Source organism: Mustelus asterias, unplaced genomic scaffold (genome assembly GCF_964213995.1).
Source record: "Mustelus asterias unplaced genomic scaffold, sMusAst1.hap1.1 HAP1_SCAFFOLD_751, whole genome shotgun sequence".
Taxonomy (NCBI): Eukaryota; Metazoa; Chordata; class Chondrichthyes; order Carcharhiniformes; family Triakidae; genus Mustelus; species Mustelus asterias.
In genome coordinates, this window is record NW_027590699.1 from 136,138 (window position 1) to 153,731 (window position 17,594).

The 17,594-nt window shown below is 46.4% G+C and overlaps 2 protein-coding genes across 2 annotated transcripts in view; one reads left to right on the plus strand and one right to left on the minus strand.

Annotated features, from left to right (window-relative positions):
* LOC144487353 (uncharacterized) overlaps positions 1-17,363 on the plus strand; it is a 71,362-nt gene extending 53,999 nt beyond the window's left edge. Inside the window, exon 6 of the mRNA XM_078205439.1 lies at positions 16,986-17,363. Within this exon, the coding sequence (XP_078061565.1) occupies positions 16,986-17,363 (378 nt within the window). The remainder of the gene's footprint in view (positions 1-16,985) is intronic.
* Positions 9,734-12,638, minus strand: LOC144487348 (uncharacterized). Its single transcript, XM_078205435.1, has 2 exons — positions 12,494-12,638; positions 9,734-12,347 (listed from the first exon to the last, which is right to left on the minus strand). Exon 2 carries the CDS (start codon positions 12,113-12,115, stop codon positions 11,444-11,446), a length of 672 nt encoding a protein of 223 aa, XP_078061561.1. The 5' UTR covers positions 12,116-12,347; positions 12,494-12,638; the 3' UTR covers positions 9,734-11,443.
* Positions 17,364-17,594: the final 231 nt, after the last annotated feature.

Sequence of the window (17,594 nt, forward strand, 5' to 3'; positions counted from 1 at the left end):
CATCCTATCTATGTCTCTTTGCAGCCTACAACAGCCCTCCACCTCATCCACTACTCCACCAATCTTGGTGTCATCAGCAAATTTACTGATCCACCCTTCAGCCCCCTCCTCTAAGTCATTGATAAAAATCACAAAGAGCAGAGGACCAAGCACTGATCCCTGCGGCACACCGCTAGCAACCTGCCTCCAAACCGAAAATTTTCCATCGACCACCACCCTCTGTCTTCGGTCAGACAGCCAGTTACCTATCCAATCGGCCAACTTTCCCTCTATCCCACACCTCCTCACTTTCATCATAAGCCGACCATGGGGGACCTTATCAAACGCCTTACTAAAATCCATGTATATGACATCAACTGCCCTACCTTCATCAACACACTTAGTTACCTCCTCAAAAAATTCTATCAAATTTGTGAGGCACGACTTGCCCTTCACGAATCCGTGCTGACTATCTCGGATTAATCCGCATCTTTCTAAATGGTCGTAAATCCCATCCCTAAGGACCCTTTCCATCAATTTACCAACCACCGAAGTAAGACTAACCGGTCTATAATTACCAGGGTCATTTCTATTCCCTTTCTTAAACAGAGGAACAACATTCGCCATTCTCCAGTCCTCTGGCACCATCCCCGTGGACAACGAGGACCCAAAGATCAACGCCAAAGGCTCTGCAATCTCATCCCTTGCCTCCCACAGAATCCTAGGATACATTTCATCAGGCCCAGGGGACTTATCGACCTTCAGTTTATTCAAAACTGCCAAGACATCCTCCCTCCGAACATCTATTTCCTCCAGCCTATTAGCCTGTAACACCTTCTCTTCCTCAAAACATGGCCCCTCTCCTTGGTGAACACTGAAGAAAAGTATTCATTCACCACCTCGCCTATCTCTACTGACTCCATACACAAGTTCCCACTACTGTCCTTGACCGGCCCTAACCTCACCCTGGTCATTCTTTTATTCCTCACATAAGAGTAAAAAGCCTTGGGGTTTTCCTTGATCCGACCCGCCAAGGACTTCTCATGTCCCCTCCTAGCTCTCCTAAGCCCCTTTTTCAGCTCATTCCTTGCTAACTTGTAACCCTCAATCGAGCCATCTGAACCTTGTTTCCTCATCCGTACATAAGCTTCCCTCTTCCTTTTCACAAGACATTCCACCTCTTTCGTGAACCATGGTTCCCTCACTCGGCCATTTCCTCCCTGCCTGACAGGAACATACCTATCAAGGACATCCAGTATTTGTTCCTTGAAAAAGTTCCACTTTTCATTAGTTCCTTTCTCTGACAGTTTCTGTTCCCAACTTATGCCCCCTAATTCTTGCCTAATCGCATCATAATTACCCCTCCCCCAATTGTAAACCTTGCCCTGCCGTACGGCCCTATCCCTCTCCATTGCAATAACAAAAGACACCGAATTGTGGTCACTATCTCCAAATTGCTCTCCCACAACCAAATCTAACACTTGGCCCGGTTCATTTCCCAGTACCAAATCCAATGTGGCCTCACCTCTAGTCGGCCCATCCACATATTGTGTCAGGAAACCCTCCCGCACACACTGCACAAAAACTGCCCCATCCAAACTATTTGACCTACAAAGGTTCCAATCAATATTTGGAAAGTTAAAGTCCCCCATGACAACTACCCTGTGACCCCCACACATATCCATAATCTGCTTAGCAATTTCTTCCTCCACATCTCTATTACTATTTGGGGGCCTATAGTAAACTCCTAGCAACGTGACCGCTCCTTTCCTATTTCTAACTTCAGCCCATATTACCTCAGTGTGCAGATCCCCCACAAAGTGCCTTTCCGCAGCCGTTAAACTATCCTTGATTAACAATGCCACTCCTCCACCTCTTTTACCAGCTTCCCTACACTTAGTGAAACATCTATACCCCGGAACGTCCAACAACCATTCCTGTCCTTGTTCTACCCACGTCTCCGTAATGGCCACAACATCGTAGTCCCAAGTACCAATCCACGCCCCAAGTTCATCTACCTTGTTCCGGATGCTCCTTGCATTGAAGTAGACACACTTCAACCCACCTTCCTGTCTACCAGTACCCACCCTTGACCCTGATACCTTCCCCAATACCTCACCACCCTCACTGACTTCTGGACTACAACTCCCTTTCCCACTCCCCTGACAAATTAGTTTAAACCCCCCTGAAGAGCCGTAACAAATTTCCCTCCGAGGATATTGGTGCCCCTCTGGTTCAGGTGCACCCCGTCCTGTTTGTACAGGTCCCACCTTCCCCAGAACGTGTTCCAATTATCCACGTATCTGAAACCCTCCCTCCTACACCATCCCTGCAACCACATATTTAACTGCACTCTCTCCCTGTTCCTCAACTCGCTATCACGTGGTACCGGCAACGTACCAGAGATGACCACATGTTTCGTCTTGGCTCTCAGCTTCCAGCCCAGCTCCAGAAATTCCTGCTTTAAATCCCCGTCCCTTCTCTTACCTATGTCATTGGTACCAACTTGTGACTGTTTCCCCTCCCCCTTCAGAATCTGGAAAACACGGTCTGAGACATCACGGACCTTGGCATCCGGTAGGCAACATACCATCCGTGAGTCTCTTTTGCTGCCACAGAACCTCCTATCTATCCCTCTAACTAACGAGTCCCCAATAACTATCGCCCTCCCGCTCTCCCCCTTTCCCTCCCGAGCCACAGAGACGGACACAGTGCTGGAGATCCTCTCACTGCGGCTCCCCACTGGTATGTCATCCCCCTCAACCGTATCCAAAGCGGAATACTTGTTGCTAAGGGGAACGACCACCGGGGATCCCTGCACGGACTGCTTCCTCCCAGCCCCTCTCACCGTCACCCATCTGTTTTCAATCCTCGGAGTAACTGTATTCCTAAAGCTTGTGTCTATGGCCATCTCTGCGTCCCTGATGATCCTAAGTTCATCCAACTCCAGCTCCAGTTCCCTAACACGGTTTTGGAGGAGCTGCAGATGGGTGCACTTCCCACAGGTGTAATCAGTAGGGACACTGTCGTCGTCCCTCACCTCAAACATAGTGCAAGAGGAACATTGCACTGCCTGCACACCCATCCCCTCTAGATACCTTGCCAGTACCAGGTAGAAAGTGCAAAAATGAATTCAACTCACCCCTGCTCGCCCTTTCAGCCTAAGCCCTGTGAGCCAAAGTCTTATAGCTCACACTCTGCTTCCCACACACTCCACTGCCCGCTCCCGACGCTGCCCGCTGTATACTGCAGCCTACCTTTTATACTTCACGCGCTTAAAAAACCCTTCCCAGACTCCTTTGCTGCCCACTTCTAGTTTTCACTTTAAACTTGAAAAACTGCTGTTAAAGTAAAGGCCAAAAAAATACACACACTAGCTGACTAATTAAATAAATAAACAATTCAATTAATCTCTCACCAGCACTGCTGCCTTCAATCACCCCTCTCAGCTTGCTCCAGTGGATCAATGATTTACAGATTGAAATCTCAAAGCAAATATCAAGAATAATTGTTTGATTATTGGGACCAGAATATCATCGGCATTTGAGTCCAGGAGAAATGTTTCTCTCTTCTATCTGCTTCATAAGATTTTGAACATTGGTGTGACTGGAAAAGCAATGAGACACATGCAGCTAGACATTATACAGCCTGAAAGAACATCACCGTTTACAAAGGAGAGACCGTACACAAAGTCTGTGTGTGGACAACTCAGGAACCTAGAGAGACACAAGGACACTCGCACCATGGAAAAACTGTGGAGACTGTGGAAAGGGATTCAGATTCCCGTCGGAGCTGGAAATTCACACTGGGGAGACACTGTTCACTTCCACTAAGTGTGCAAAGGGATTTACTAATTCATCCGACTTAATGACACACCAGTGAGTTCACACAGGGGAGAGGCCGTTCACCTGCTTAGAGTGTGGGAAGGAGTTCTCTTGGTCCTCCAATCTCCGGATACACCAGCGAATTCACAGTGGGGAGAGGCCATTTACCTGCTCTGAGTGTGAAATGAGTTTCAGTCGGTTATCTCAGTTGCAGACGCACCAGCGAGTTCACACTGGGAAGAGGCCATTCACCTGCTCTGAGTGTGGAAAGGGATTCTCTCTCTCTTACAACCTACAGATACACGAGGGAGAGACTGTTCATCTGCTCTGAGTGGGAAAGCATTCGCTACTTCATCTGACCTGCTGAGACACAAGCGAGTTCACACAGGGGAGAGGCCATTCAGCTGTCTAGAGTGTGAGATGAGATTTAATCGATTATCTCACTTGCAGACACACCAGCGAGTTCACAACAGGGAGAGGCTGTTCAACTGAGTGAGAAAGCATTCATTGATTCAGCCAACCTTCTGACACACCCGTGTCTTCATGCTGGGGAGAGGCCATTCACTGGATCTGTGCAGGATGGCATTCACTCAGTTATCCAATCTGTTCAGATACCAGTGAGTTCACAAATGATTACAGGGACTGGATTCTGCTGTTATTGCTGCTGTTATTCACATCCAGAACTGACCCATGTTCACTCTGACAGTTTTATTTTTATTCAGTGTGGGACATGGGTGTCGCTGGTCAGCATTTATTGCCCACCTCTCGTTGCCCAGACAGGCAGTTGAGTGTCAGTCACATTGCTGTGGCTCTGGAGTCATCGTCGGCCAGATCAGGTAAGGATGGCAGATTTCCTTCCCTAAAGGACATTAGTGAACCAGATGGGTTTTTTTTCTGACAATCGACAATAGTTTCATGGTCATCAGTAGATTCTTAATTCTAGATATTTTTTATTGAAGTCAAATTCCACCATCTGTCATGGTGGGACTTGAACCTGGGTGCCCAGAACATTAGCTGAGTTTCTGGATTAATAGTCTAGCGATAGTTCCACCAGGCCATCGCCTCCCCAAAGTGGGGCCATCGGAGGGTTTCTTTCTGCTGGACTGATCGGTCTCATGACTTTGCTTCCAGTGGGCTGATGCTCTTTGAGCTGCTCCGCCATTCAATATGATCATGGCTGTTATTAATATGTACAGCAAATTGTAATATTCTAAATAGGATATTCAGATGGTGATACATTTTCATTTCTTCCTGAGGAAGAGGTTTGTGTCTATCTAATCATTCATGTTTTAGAAATAAATTTTTAGTTTGAGAATTAGTATTTTTTAACGAAAGATAAATGAAAAACCTGGGTTGAGAATCTGACAAAAACACCTGAGGGAATTCGCAGTCTCAAGGCGTGGCCCATGTTTGTTTAAAAAGTCAAAACTGGAAGGGTAAGAACTGTAAAAGGGCAGCTGGACTGTTCCTCTCTGAGTCACAGTGAGACATTTCTAATTAAATACACAGAGGGAATTCCCTAAGTTTTGACATGTTCATTCAAAAAGATTGCAAATAATTTGATTCAGAAAAAACAACCATGGGTTATTTGATTATTGTGGATACTGAAAATCAAATTTCTGGATTGTGAAAAGCAGCTGGAAGTAGCACAATTAATGCAAGATTTGGGACATTTAGATCTTCACTGACCAGAATGTAGCAACTAATGCTGTAAAAAGGGGGCTGGGCTCAGCCTCTTCAGCTGGAGATCTGGAGACATTGGATCTAACACTTAATGTCCTGTCTTTATTAGTGAGGTGACTTCTTCGAGCAGACTCAGGGTTACATGTTTTGTTTTGAAACTACAAGTTAATTAATTTAAACATCTATTGGATATGCTAACTGGTCTCCGTTACCATGGAGATAAGTGATTCAGAGTGGAACCTTGGTTGGAATTCTGGGTGGTTCTCACAGAAACCAGGCAGTCTGCAGTGAGCTTGCAAACCGTCAGCTGTGGGACCAGAAGCTGTGAACTAGCTGTGGGAGCGGGAGCTGTGAGCCGCGAGCCAGCTGTGGGAGCGGGAGCTGTGAACCAGCTGTGGGAGCAGGAGCTGTGGGAGCAGGAGCTGTGGGAGCGGGAGCTGTGAACCAGCTGTGGGAGCAGGAGCTGTGAAACCGCTGTGGGAGCAGGAGCTGTGAACCAGCTGTGGGAGCAGGAGCTGTGAACCAGCTGTCGGAACGGGAGCTGTGAACCAGCTGTCGGAGCGGGAGCTGTGAACCAGCTGTGGGAGCAGGAGCTGTGAACCAGCTGTGTGGGAGCAGGAGCTGTGAACCAGCTGTGGGAGTGGGAGCTGTGAGCCGCGAGCCAGCTGTGGGACCGGGAGCTGTGAACCAGCTGTGGGAGCAGGAGCTGTGAAACCGCTGTGGGAGCAGGAGCTGTGAACCAGCTGTGGGAGCGGGAGCTGTGAACCAGCTGTGGGAGCGGGAGCAGTGAACCAGCTGTGGGAACAGGAGCTGTGGGAGCAGGAGCTGTAACCAGCTGTGGGAGTGGGAGCTGTGAACCAGCTGTGGGAGTGGGAGCTGTGAACCAGCTGTGGGAGTGGGAGCTGTGAACCAGCTGTGGGACCGGGAGCTGTGAACCAGCTGTGGGAGCCGGAGCCGAGAAGGTCATAAGGAACCAGGGATGTTCTCAATGTTTAAAGCCCTCAGCAAGAAGGCAGTAAAGTCCATGCTTGGATTGAGGAGTCCATGTTTTGAGTCAATTCTGAAATCTCAAAGGAAAGTTGGAGAGTTATTTGGCCGAAAGCTAATAGAAGGATCCTCATGAAATCTTGGAGTCTGGAGAATAGCTGGAATATGGAAAGTTTGATTTTGTTTAAAAGCCTGGAATCTTGTGATGGGTGTTTGGATTTCTCATTGAACGTTAATATTCTCAACCCGAATTATAACAACACACACAATATTTCAAAACTATTTGAAAAATATGGTCTTTATTTTGTACAAAGTATTACATTATAAGGCACTCCTCTTCTAGGATCTACAGTAATTTCTTAGCTCGAGCACTACTGAAACAATCAGACAATAAATGAATAAAAATTGTACTAATTGTCATCCCTTCTGAATCAGGAGGGCTATCCCCAGCACAGAGGGTCATTTGGAATTTTTCCCACAGACCAATTAACAGGGATTATACTCTCCAACCATCTGAAGTGAATTCTTTACACGAATCGTCCAGGCCGGTGCAGGTATCAACTTGCAGTTTGGCTGATCAGCTCAGATTTTCTGCAGCATTTCATCGATCACCGAGTGATTCCTTTCACAGAGTCCATCTTTCAGCTGCTGTGTTCCTGACCAGAATGTTCATGTGTTCACACACGTCTCAAAACTCATCATTCAGAAACTGAGCTGGTGCCACAAAGTCTGACCATGTTTCATAGGCACCCATCGGATCATCTTTCTTGTAAATCACATCAATGAAACCTAATAAAAGATCCAAACCTTGATCAGTAGCCCACTGATGGACATCCAGCTCAAAAAATACTTTGCTTCTGATTTTCCTTGTGTTAGGAAGTGACAATGCCAAGGCCAGATCTTGTTTCCTCCTTGATCGGGATGTAACCCGTGTCCACATCGCCACTTCATTCTTCCACTGGTTGTATGGTTCAGACTCCGAGAGCATCAGCAGGTAATCAGACCCTGACAATTCCCACTGCCTTTCAGTCATTTCTCACAAAAGCTGCTGGGATTGTCAGCTTCTGTCTGAAATATACTTTCCTTTATTTTCCAAACTTCACCATTAGACAAACATTCCCTGTTACCATGTTATAATCCCGACAGTCTTATAGTGAAGGAAGAAATTGGAGCTAATCTTTACTTGGAATATAATTAACTCCTAACTCTTTATACATACTTTCTTCATACACACTCCTATAATTATCCAATCAATGCCCTCTATCTACATATTTAAACAGAATTGATACAATTAACGCCCATAGTCAGGGCAGGGACCCGGGTTCAATTCTGGCCTCGGGTCACTGTCTGTGTGGAGTTTGCACATTGTCCCCATGTTTGCGTGGGTTTATTCCGGGTGCTCTGGTTTCCTCCCACATTCCAAAGATGTGCGGGTTAGGTTGATTGGCCATGCTAAATTGCCCCTTTGTGTCAGGAGATTAGCAGGGTAAATATGTAGGGTTATGGGAGTGGAGCCTGGGTGGCATTGTGGTCGGTGCAAACTCGATGGGCCAAGTGACCTCCTTCTGCAATGTAGGGATTCTATGATTAAAAAAAGGTCTCTAATCGGTGTGAACTTGCTGGTGTGTCAGCAAGTTGGATGACTGATTTAAACTTTCCCTGAACTCAAAGCAGGGGAATGGCCTCTCCTCAATGTGGACTTGCTGGTGTCACAGCAGATTGGATGAATCAATGAATCTCTTCTCACACACAAAACACATTAATGGTCTCTCTCCAGTATGAATACATTGGTGCATCAGCAAGTTGGATAACTGAGCGGATTCCTTCCCACACTCAGAGCAGGTCAGTGGCCTCTCACCTGTGTGACCACATTGGTATTTCAGCTGACTGGATGACTCAGTGAATCTTTCCCAAGGAGCAGGTGAATGGCATCTCCCTGTTGTGAACTCACTGGTGTGTCAGCAGGTTGGATGACTGAGTGAATCCCTTCCCACACACGGATCAGGTGAATGGCCCCTCCCCAGTGTGAACTCGCTGATGTGTCAGCAAATGAGATGACCGTGTGAATCTCTTCCCACACTCAGCGCAGGTGAACAGCCTCTTCCTGGTGTGACTGCGGTGACTCACCTGAAGAAGGGGCTTGGAGCTCCGAAAGCTTGTGTGGCTTTTGCTACCAAATAAACCTGTTGGACTTTAACCTGGTGTTGTTAAACTTCTTACTGTGTTTACCCCAGTCCAACACCGGCATCTCCACATCATGAGAACCTTCTGAAGCAGACAGAACACCATTTCTTTATCCACGCTTTCTTCATACACACTCATATAATGGTCCAATCCATGCCCTCCATCTGTACATACTTCAATTCAATTCTAGACTGAATGACCAATGACATTCAGGTCCCTTTGAATTGAGTGAATGTGTCAGGTCTTGATGTGATGTTTGGTTTTGAGATTTCTGTCTGCAAATCTTCTCCTTCTCAAAACCTGTAGAAGGAATTTACAAAAGTCATCCCTGTCAGTATGGGAACAAAATTCAGAATTCACAATTTCATTTTTAGTTGCACATTCTTTCTGGACTTGTTCACCAAAAGCTGTGAATCTCAATCTCATACATTATCTCTACCCTCAAACTGCTGTACCTCATATATACCCTCCCAATTCTTGTGAAGATGCTGATTGTTCCTGACTGACAGACCCATGCTCACTGCTTCCTGACCTGGAGAACTAAAAACTTTGATGCAGACTGCGAGACTAAATGCAAACACAGAGGTACAGATTCTGGAGGAAAACATGTGTTTAATAAACACTGCTGCATTACTTGACCAGAGATTGTCAGAGAGGACTTGATCAGAGAGGTCGGGAATGTAGCCCAATCCATCACGCAACCCAGTCTCCCATCCATTAACTCTGTCTACACTTCCCGCCACCTCAACAAAGCAGCCACCGTAATTAAAGACCCCACGCATCCCGGACATTCTCTCTTCCACTACTTCCGTCGGGAAAAAGTTACAAAAGTGTGAGGTCACGTACCAACTGACTCAAGAACAGCTTCTTCCCTGCTGTCATTAGACTTTTGAATGGACCTACCTTGCATTAAGTTGACCTTTCTCTCAACCCTAGCTATGACTGTAACACTACACTCTCTCATTTCCTTCTCTATAAATGGTATGTTTTGTCTGTATAGCGCGCAAGAAACAATACTTCTCACTGTATACTGAGACATGTGACAATAATAAACAAAATCAAATCAAAAAATATTTACGACCATTTCATTAATAACTTTATTAAGGTACGGAGTGTTCACAAACACAAACTCGCTGCTTATGAGAATGGTGGAATTAGAGATGATCCAAGATTTCAACTGAACTGGCTGGACAATTGGAGGAAATAATCTTGTGAGATACAGGGGTACAGAGGGAGAATGGGACTGACTGGATTGCTCTACAGAGAGTCAGCACGGACTCGAATGGACATATTCTGTGCTGTAATGGATCAATGACTGGAAAGGTATGTCACTACAGTGTTATATTACAAACTTGAAATAACAATAAATGAAATTTATCACAGAACCATAAATAATATATCTAATAGGTACCTAAAAGCAAAACTGGACATAACTCTGTGCTACATAAAATTAGTGTCCCACAAAAAATCATAAATTTACACCAGATTACACCAAAAATACACATACCTGTCATACCTTATTACATTGTCCCCTTCAATGTCAGCCATTTCCTGGGGAAACCAGCCCTTTAATCATGAACATTAGGAAACAGACCATCCTTTTAACCAGACAAATAAATGTGTCAAGCTGAGGGAGCAAAGGATGTCAATGTCTTTAAGAGAGAGAGAGAGACCTGGGCCAACCTTTCCAGAGTTTGCAGCCTCCCTGGATTCACTTCCTTTCCCTTCAGTTGCTGCAAGTCCCCAATTTCCCCCAGAATGAGAAAAGAAATGGAAAGGGGGATAAAAGAAAGTGTTTTACTCACAGATGTGGCTGAGAGACTGTGAGTGCGCGAGAGAGAGAGAGACTGTGACTGGCTGCACTCAGTAAAACCATTGTCCTACAGAATGCAGGCTCCGTCTAACTCATCCCATCAAACTCTGCTGTATCTTGTCGTTAGCTGAAGTTTCACAAAATGTATTCTAAAAGCAAACTGCATCCATGTTATAATTCAAAATACATGTTTTAAATGAGGAATACTTGTTATTCAGTTAGAGCTGTCTTTTATAATGACAGCTCTCGTCAGGGCTTTAAGATCATTCACTCTTAAGTCAGTATTGTGTTAAAGTTCTCAAACATTGTTTTCTATTAGCCTAATTTAGCCCCACTACTCACAGTCTCCACATTTCCGTGGTTTCTCCCCAATGTAACTTTTTTTATTCATTCATGGGATCTGGGGGTCGTTGGCTGGCCAGCATTTATCGCCTATCCCTAGTAGCCCGAGGGCAGTTGAGAGTCAACCACATTGCTGCGGACCTGGAGTCACATGTAGGCCAGAACAGGACATTACGGAAGGAAATCTGCCCAACAACTTTTTCAACAATCAGCAATGGTTTCAAGGCCATCAGTAGATTCATAGTTCCAGATTTTTCTTATTGAATTCAAATTCCACCATCTGCCTTGGATTTGAACCCAGGTCCCCAGAACATTAGCTGAGTTTCTGGATTAATAGTCTAGCGACAATACCATGAGGCCATCGCCGCCCCTCTCGATTGTGATTGTGAACAGTGGTGTCCTTTCATGTTCAAAATTCTCTGCTTTTCTGGTTATGATAAATTGTGCGACTCCATCCAATCCTAATCTGATGTTTTGTGTGAGTTTCCTGACCCCTAATCCACCTCTTCTAAGACCAATTATGTTAACACCTATTAACAGAGCTGGAGCTATTTTTCAATTCAGCAGAAAAAGATCCAAATGAACATGGTTCAGTCTGAATATGGATGACAGCAAAATCCAATCACAATAGTTACTTGTGAATTCGCTGGTGTCTCAGCAGCCTGGATGAGGTAATGAATCCCTTCCCACACTGGGAACAAGTGAACGGCCTTTCCCCAGTATGAACCTGTTCATGATTTATCAGCGTGGATGACTGCTTGAATCCTTTCCCACACACAGAGCAGGTGAACGGCCTCTCCCCAGTGTGAATCCGCTGGTGTTTCCGAAGGTGAGATGAGTGAGTAAATCCCTTCCCACACTGGGAGCAGGTGAATGGTCTCTCCCCAGTGTGAACTCGCTGGTGTTTCAGCAGATTGGCTGAGTGAGTGAATCCCTTCCCACACTGAGAGCAGGTGAACGGCTTCTCCCCAGTGTGAATTCGCTCGTGTAATGCTAGTTTGGATGATTGATTGAATCCCTTCCCACACACAGAGCAGGTGAATGGCCTCTCCTCAGTGTGAATTCGCTGGTGTACTGCTAGGTTGGATGACTGATTGAATCCCTTCCCACACACAGAGCAGGTGAACGGTCTCTCTCCAGTGTGAATTCGTTGGTGTTTCAGCAGCTGGGATGAGGTAGCGAATCCCTTCCCACACCGGGAGCAGGTGAATGGCTTCTCCCCAGTGTGGCTGCGTCGATGAGTTTCCAGCTGTGATGGAAAATCGAATCCCTTCCCACAGTCCCCACATTTCCATGCCATCATCCGTTTGTGACTGCAATAACAGTCCAAAAGGCCCGATGAGTGATTGAAGTCTTGTCGACACACAGAACATGCGTACAGTGTCTCTCAACTGTGAACAGTGCAATTTTCTTCCATGTTCAAAATACTACAACATTCAGGTTCTCATAAATTGGTGCTGGCTCCATCAGATTCTGATGTGATATTCGGTTTCAGTTTCCCAGCTGCAAATCCTCCTCTTCTGAAAACCTGTGAACTTGATTTAAAACAGGAAAAAGGGAATGAGAGAGAACCCACAAAAAACAAGTCCATCAGTGTGAGTGCAGGATAGAAATCCCCCCCATTCTCTCCTCCTGCTCCAGGGTCAGTAAAGTGAGTTAAAGATGATTCTCATTAACAAACCCATTGCTGCATTTCCTTCCTGAAGCCACATTTGTCCACTGGGGCCTAGCCCCGGGAGAAAGCGCTGCAGCTGCCGTTGTGTTGGGCGTTGAGGCGGTGCCGCTTGTTCCTTATTGGGGGTGTTGAAGCCTCCACTGGGTGTGTGGAGCCTCCCCTCCCACCCACTGCCCCTAACGCTGCCTCCGCTTATCCGCCTCCTCCCCGCCTGAAGATCAGACAAACAAGCGCCTGTCCCTGGACATGAGCCGCACTGCGCATGCCCAACGTCACAATGCCCGGGGACTGATTGACGGCAGCTCTGGGCCAATAGACAAAGGGGGCGGGCCGGGAGGACCGAGCTGGAGCGAATGGTCCTCCAACCAATCGGAGTGAATGAGGGGCGGGATGTTAAGCATGCGCAGTAGCGCTGTAATGGCGACAGACAGACGGTTTTTATTCGAATCCACAAACGGTACAAGGAAAATTGCGGAACGCGGGGACGGTGGATCTGGCGGGTGGGTGAAGAGTGTTTGTAAACATGTTGTTCAGGCCCAACTTCCAAAAAAGGACTTTCTGTTTCGCGCCGAGCGGGGCCGCAAAGTCCAATGTTCGGCTCGGGTTAACGGCCACCATCTTTATTGGGGGCAATGAGCAGCAGGGCTCATGCGTTCCGCCATCTTTGTAAGGGGCAAAGGTGTCAATGAGTGGGAGGAGCTTGTTCCCCATTGTTCAGAATGGAGACAACTTGTCCATCAACCCTCTGCCCCGGGTAATCTGACCCTGTTTTACACAGAGCCAGATGTTTAATTGATCAGGCAAAGTGGCAGCATAACAAGGAAAGGAAGCAAATTCTGCTCTCCGGATCCCACTAACTATTTTAAATTTTAATGCTTATCCATTAGTCACAAGCAAGGCTTATATTAACACTGCAATGAAGGTACTGTGAAATTCCCCTCGTCGCCACACTCTGACACCTGTTCAGGTTAATGCACCCTAACCAGCACATCTTTCAGAATGTGGGAGGAAACTGGAGCACCCAGGGGAAACCTACGGAGATGCGGGGAGAATGTGCAATCTCCACACAGACATTGACCCAAGCTGGGAATTGAACCCGGGTCCCTGGCGCTGTAAAGCAGCAGTGCTAACCACTGTGCTACTGTGCTATTCAGAGGTCCTGCCCCATATGTCCAAAGATCTGCGGTTCATTTCAGTCTCATGAAGACCCGTGGCAGAAACTCTCGACGCTGAGTAGACATCATCCTCAAATTGAGGAACAGATAACAGCAACTGGCAATGCGCAACAGGGCATGATTTTGATTTAATTGGATTTATTATTGTCACATGTACTGGGATACAGTGGAAACTATTTTTTCTTGTGCTATATGAGCAAAACATACCGTTTATAGAGTACATAGGGAGAAGGAAAGGAGAGGGTGCAGAACGTAGTGTTACAGTTGTCGCAACGGTGTAGAGAAAGATCAACTTAATATCCCATTCAAAATCTGATGGCAGCAGGGAAAAAGCTGGTCTTGAGGCAGTTGGTACATGATCTGACTTTTTGTATCTTTTTCCTGACAGAAGAAGGTGGAAGAGAGTATGTCCAGGTATTTGGGGGCCTTGATTATGCTGGCTGCTTTTCTGAGGCAGTGGGAAATGTAGATGGAGTCAATAGAACAAAATCTGACAGAGTCACTGTATTCATCAAAACCTAAATGAACGTATGTCTGTGGAAAAGATTCAAACATGTGTGTGACTGGAAATGGGGAAAAGCAATGTCATGGAGGGATTTGAAAAGAAAGATGAGAATTTTGAACTGAGTTGCTGCTGAAACGGGAGCCTGTGTAAGTCAGTGAGTCACTGAGATTCAGTGCAGAGATTTGGATAAACTCAAGTTTATCACAGGTTGAATGGAGGCTGGTCAGGATGTGAAAAATCGTCAAGTCTAGAGGTTATAAATGAATGAACGAGAGTTTCAGGAACATGTATTTGGACCAAGTCGAGTGATGGGAATTAGATTTAGGGCGGCACGGTGGCACAGTGGTTAGCACTGTTGCCTCACAGCTCTAGGGACCTGGGTTCAGTTCCCGACTTGGGTGACTGTCTGTGTGAAATTTGCACATTCTCCCTGTGTCTGCATGGGTTTCCTCCGGGTGCTCCAGTTTCCTCCCACAGTCCAGAGGTGTGGATTAGGTTGATTTTCCATGCTAAATTGCCCTTTAGTTTCCTGGGGTGCGTAGGTTCGAGGGATTAGTGGGGTAAATATGTGGGGTTACGGGGATGGGCTGAGGTGGGATTGCTGTCAGTGCAGACTTGATGGGCTGAATGGCCTCCTTCGGCGCTGTAGGGTTTCTATGAGATAGAAACTCATTCTTGGAGGTGGCAGAGATAAATGGTCAGAAACTCAGCTGGCAGGTCTGAAGAAGAGTTATAGGGACTCAGAACATTAACTCTGTTTCTTTCTCCACAGATGCTGCCAGACCTGCTGAGTTTATGCAGCATTTTCTGTTTTTATTTCAGTTTTTGCTTTTATTTTAGTGAAATAATTTTCGATTGTTGCAAACAGTCTGGTTCAGCCTCAGACTGTTGTCAGGGAGAGGGATGGAGTCAGTGGGTATGGAGTAGAGTTTGTAGTCGGGTCTTCATCGTCCCAATATTTAAATAGAGGAAATTTTTGTTAATCCAGTGCTGGATGTCAGACAAGTCAGGATGGTGTGTGACCTGAATGGGAACTTGGAGTTGCTGCTGTCCACATACACTTGCTATCCTGATTCTTTGAGGTGCCAGAGGCTGAGAGTCGGGGAAATTCTCTCAAAGTTCTGGCAGAGGTTTAGATATATACAATCCATCACCTTCACTCATTCTGCTCCCAGCTCTCTGTCTCTCTTCTCTTGAGATCCGGACTATGTGAAAAGTTCACTTCCCTGAAGGATATTAGTGAATCAGTTGGTTTTTTATAACAATTTAGCAGCTTTCATGGTCACATTTTCCTCATGCCGGCCCCACAAATTACCAGATTCATTCAGCTCAATTTCACAACCTGCCTTTGTGTTTTTGTGGGTTCTCTCTCACTCCCTTTTTTCTGTTTTGAATCAGTTTCACAGAGTATTGGAAAGGTTCGCAGGCAGGAAAGTCAAACCAATCACCACATCAAAATCTGACAGAGTCACTCGATTCATCAGGACTTGAATATCATCGGCCTTTGAAAATGGAAGCAAAAAGAACCGTTCACGCCAGGGAGAAACCGTGGAAATGTGGGGAATGTGGGAGGGGATTCAGATCCCCATCTGAGCTTCAGATCCCCTTCTGACCCTGTGGATTACAGGGTCAAAGGTAGGGTTCTGAAGACTGTGGAGGAACAGAGAGATCTTGGGGTCCATATCCACAGATCTCTAAAGGTTGCCACTCAAGTGGATAGAGCTGTGAAGAAGGCCCATAGTGTGTTAGCTTTTATTAACAGGGGGTTGGAGTATAAGAGCCGTGGGGTTATGCTGCAACTGTACAGGACCTTGGTGAGACCACATTTGGAATATTGTGTGCAGTTCTGGTCACCTCACTATAAGAAGGATGTGGAAGCGCTGGAAAGAGTGCAGAGGAGATTTACCAGGATGCTGCCTGGTTTGGAGGGTAGGTCTTATGAGGAAAAGTTGAAGGAGCTCGGGCTGTTCTCTCTGGAGCGGAGGAGGCTGAGGGGAGACTTAATAGAGGTTTATAAAATGATGAAGGGGATAGATAGAGTGAATGTTCAAAGACTATTTCCTCGGGTGGATGGAGCTGTTACAAGGGGGCATAACTATAGGGTTCATGGTGGGAAATATAGGAAGGATATCAGAGGTCGGTTCTTTACGCAGAGAGTGGTTGGGGTGTGGAATGGACTGCCTGCAGTGATAGTGGAGTCAGACACTTTAGAAACATTTAAGCGGTTATTGGATAGGCACATGGAGCACACCAGGATGATAGGGAGTGGGATAGCTTGATCTTGGTTTCAGATAAAGCTCGGCACAACATCGTGGGCCGAAGGGCCTGTTCTGTGCTGTACTGTTCTATTTTCTATGTTATGTGAGCTGGAAATTCATTGGCGCAGACACACCGGGGAGAGACCATTCATCTGCTCCAATTGTGGGAAGCAATTCATTCAATTAATTTGCCTTCAGAGACACCAGCGACTTCACACCGGGGAGAGGCCGTTCACCTGCTGAAACACCGGCAGGTTCACGAAGACAAGAGAGAGTTTAAATGCTCCGACTGTGAGAAGAGCTTTAAAAACCCACACGCACTGAGGGAGCACCAGCTCATTCACACTGGGGACGCACCGTTCAGCTGCTCACTGTGTGGGAAGAGGTTCAGGACATCTCCCCACCTTCAGACACACCAACGAGTTCACACTGACAAGAGACCTTTCAAATGTCCAGAGTGTGAGAAGTATTTCAAAGGTTCTGGGGATCTGCAGTACCATCAATGTGTTCACACTGAGGATAAACCATTCAGGTGCTCTCACTGCAGTACTGGGTTCAAGCAAGCATCTCACCTCACTGTACACCAGCGCACTCACACTGGGGAGAAGCCGTTCATCTGCTGCAAATGTGGGAAGGGATTCGCTCAGTCCTCCAACCTGCTGACGCACCAACAAATTCACACTGAGGTGAGGCCGTTCACCTGTTCTGAGTGTGAAAAGGGATTTGCACGATCATCCCATCTGCTGACACACCAGCGCATTCACACTGGGGAGAGGCCGTTCACCTGCTCCGAGTGCGGGAAGAGATTTACCAAATCATCTGCGCTGCAGACACACCAGCGAGTTCACACTGGGGAGAAACCCTTCACTTGCTCCATGTGTAGGAAGGGATTTAATCGATCATCCAACTTGGTGAAACACCAGAGAGTTCACAATTGACTACCCTGCTCTGATTCTGCTGTTGTTAATCAGATTCAGGACTGAACCTTGTTCATCATGACACTGGGGAAGTGTTGATGATGTTACTGCTAAGTACAGTAACTGGGCTGGAGCTGACAGAACTTGAATTCATATAGCACCTTTCACAACCTCAGGACATCTCTGTGTACAGTCAGCCTCCACAAACAGCAATGTGACAATGAGCAGTGATCTGTTTGCAGTGAGATTGGG

Coding starts and splice junctions, on each gene's coding strand:
- LOC144487348 (XM_078205435.1), bottom strand. CDS start 12,115: ATGATGGCATGGAAATGTGGGGACTGTGGGAAGGGATTCGATTTTCCA.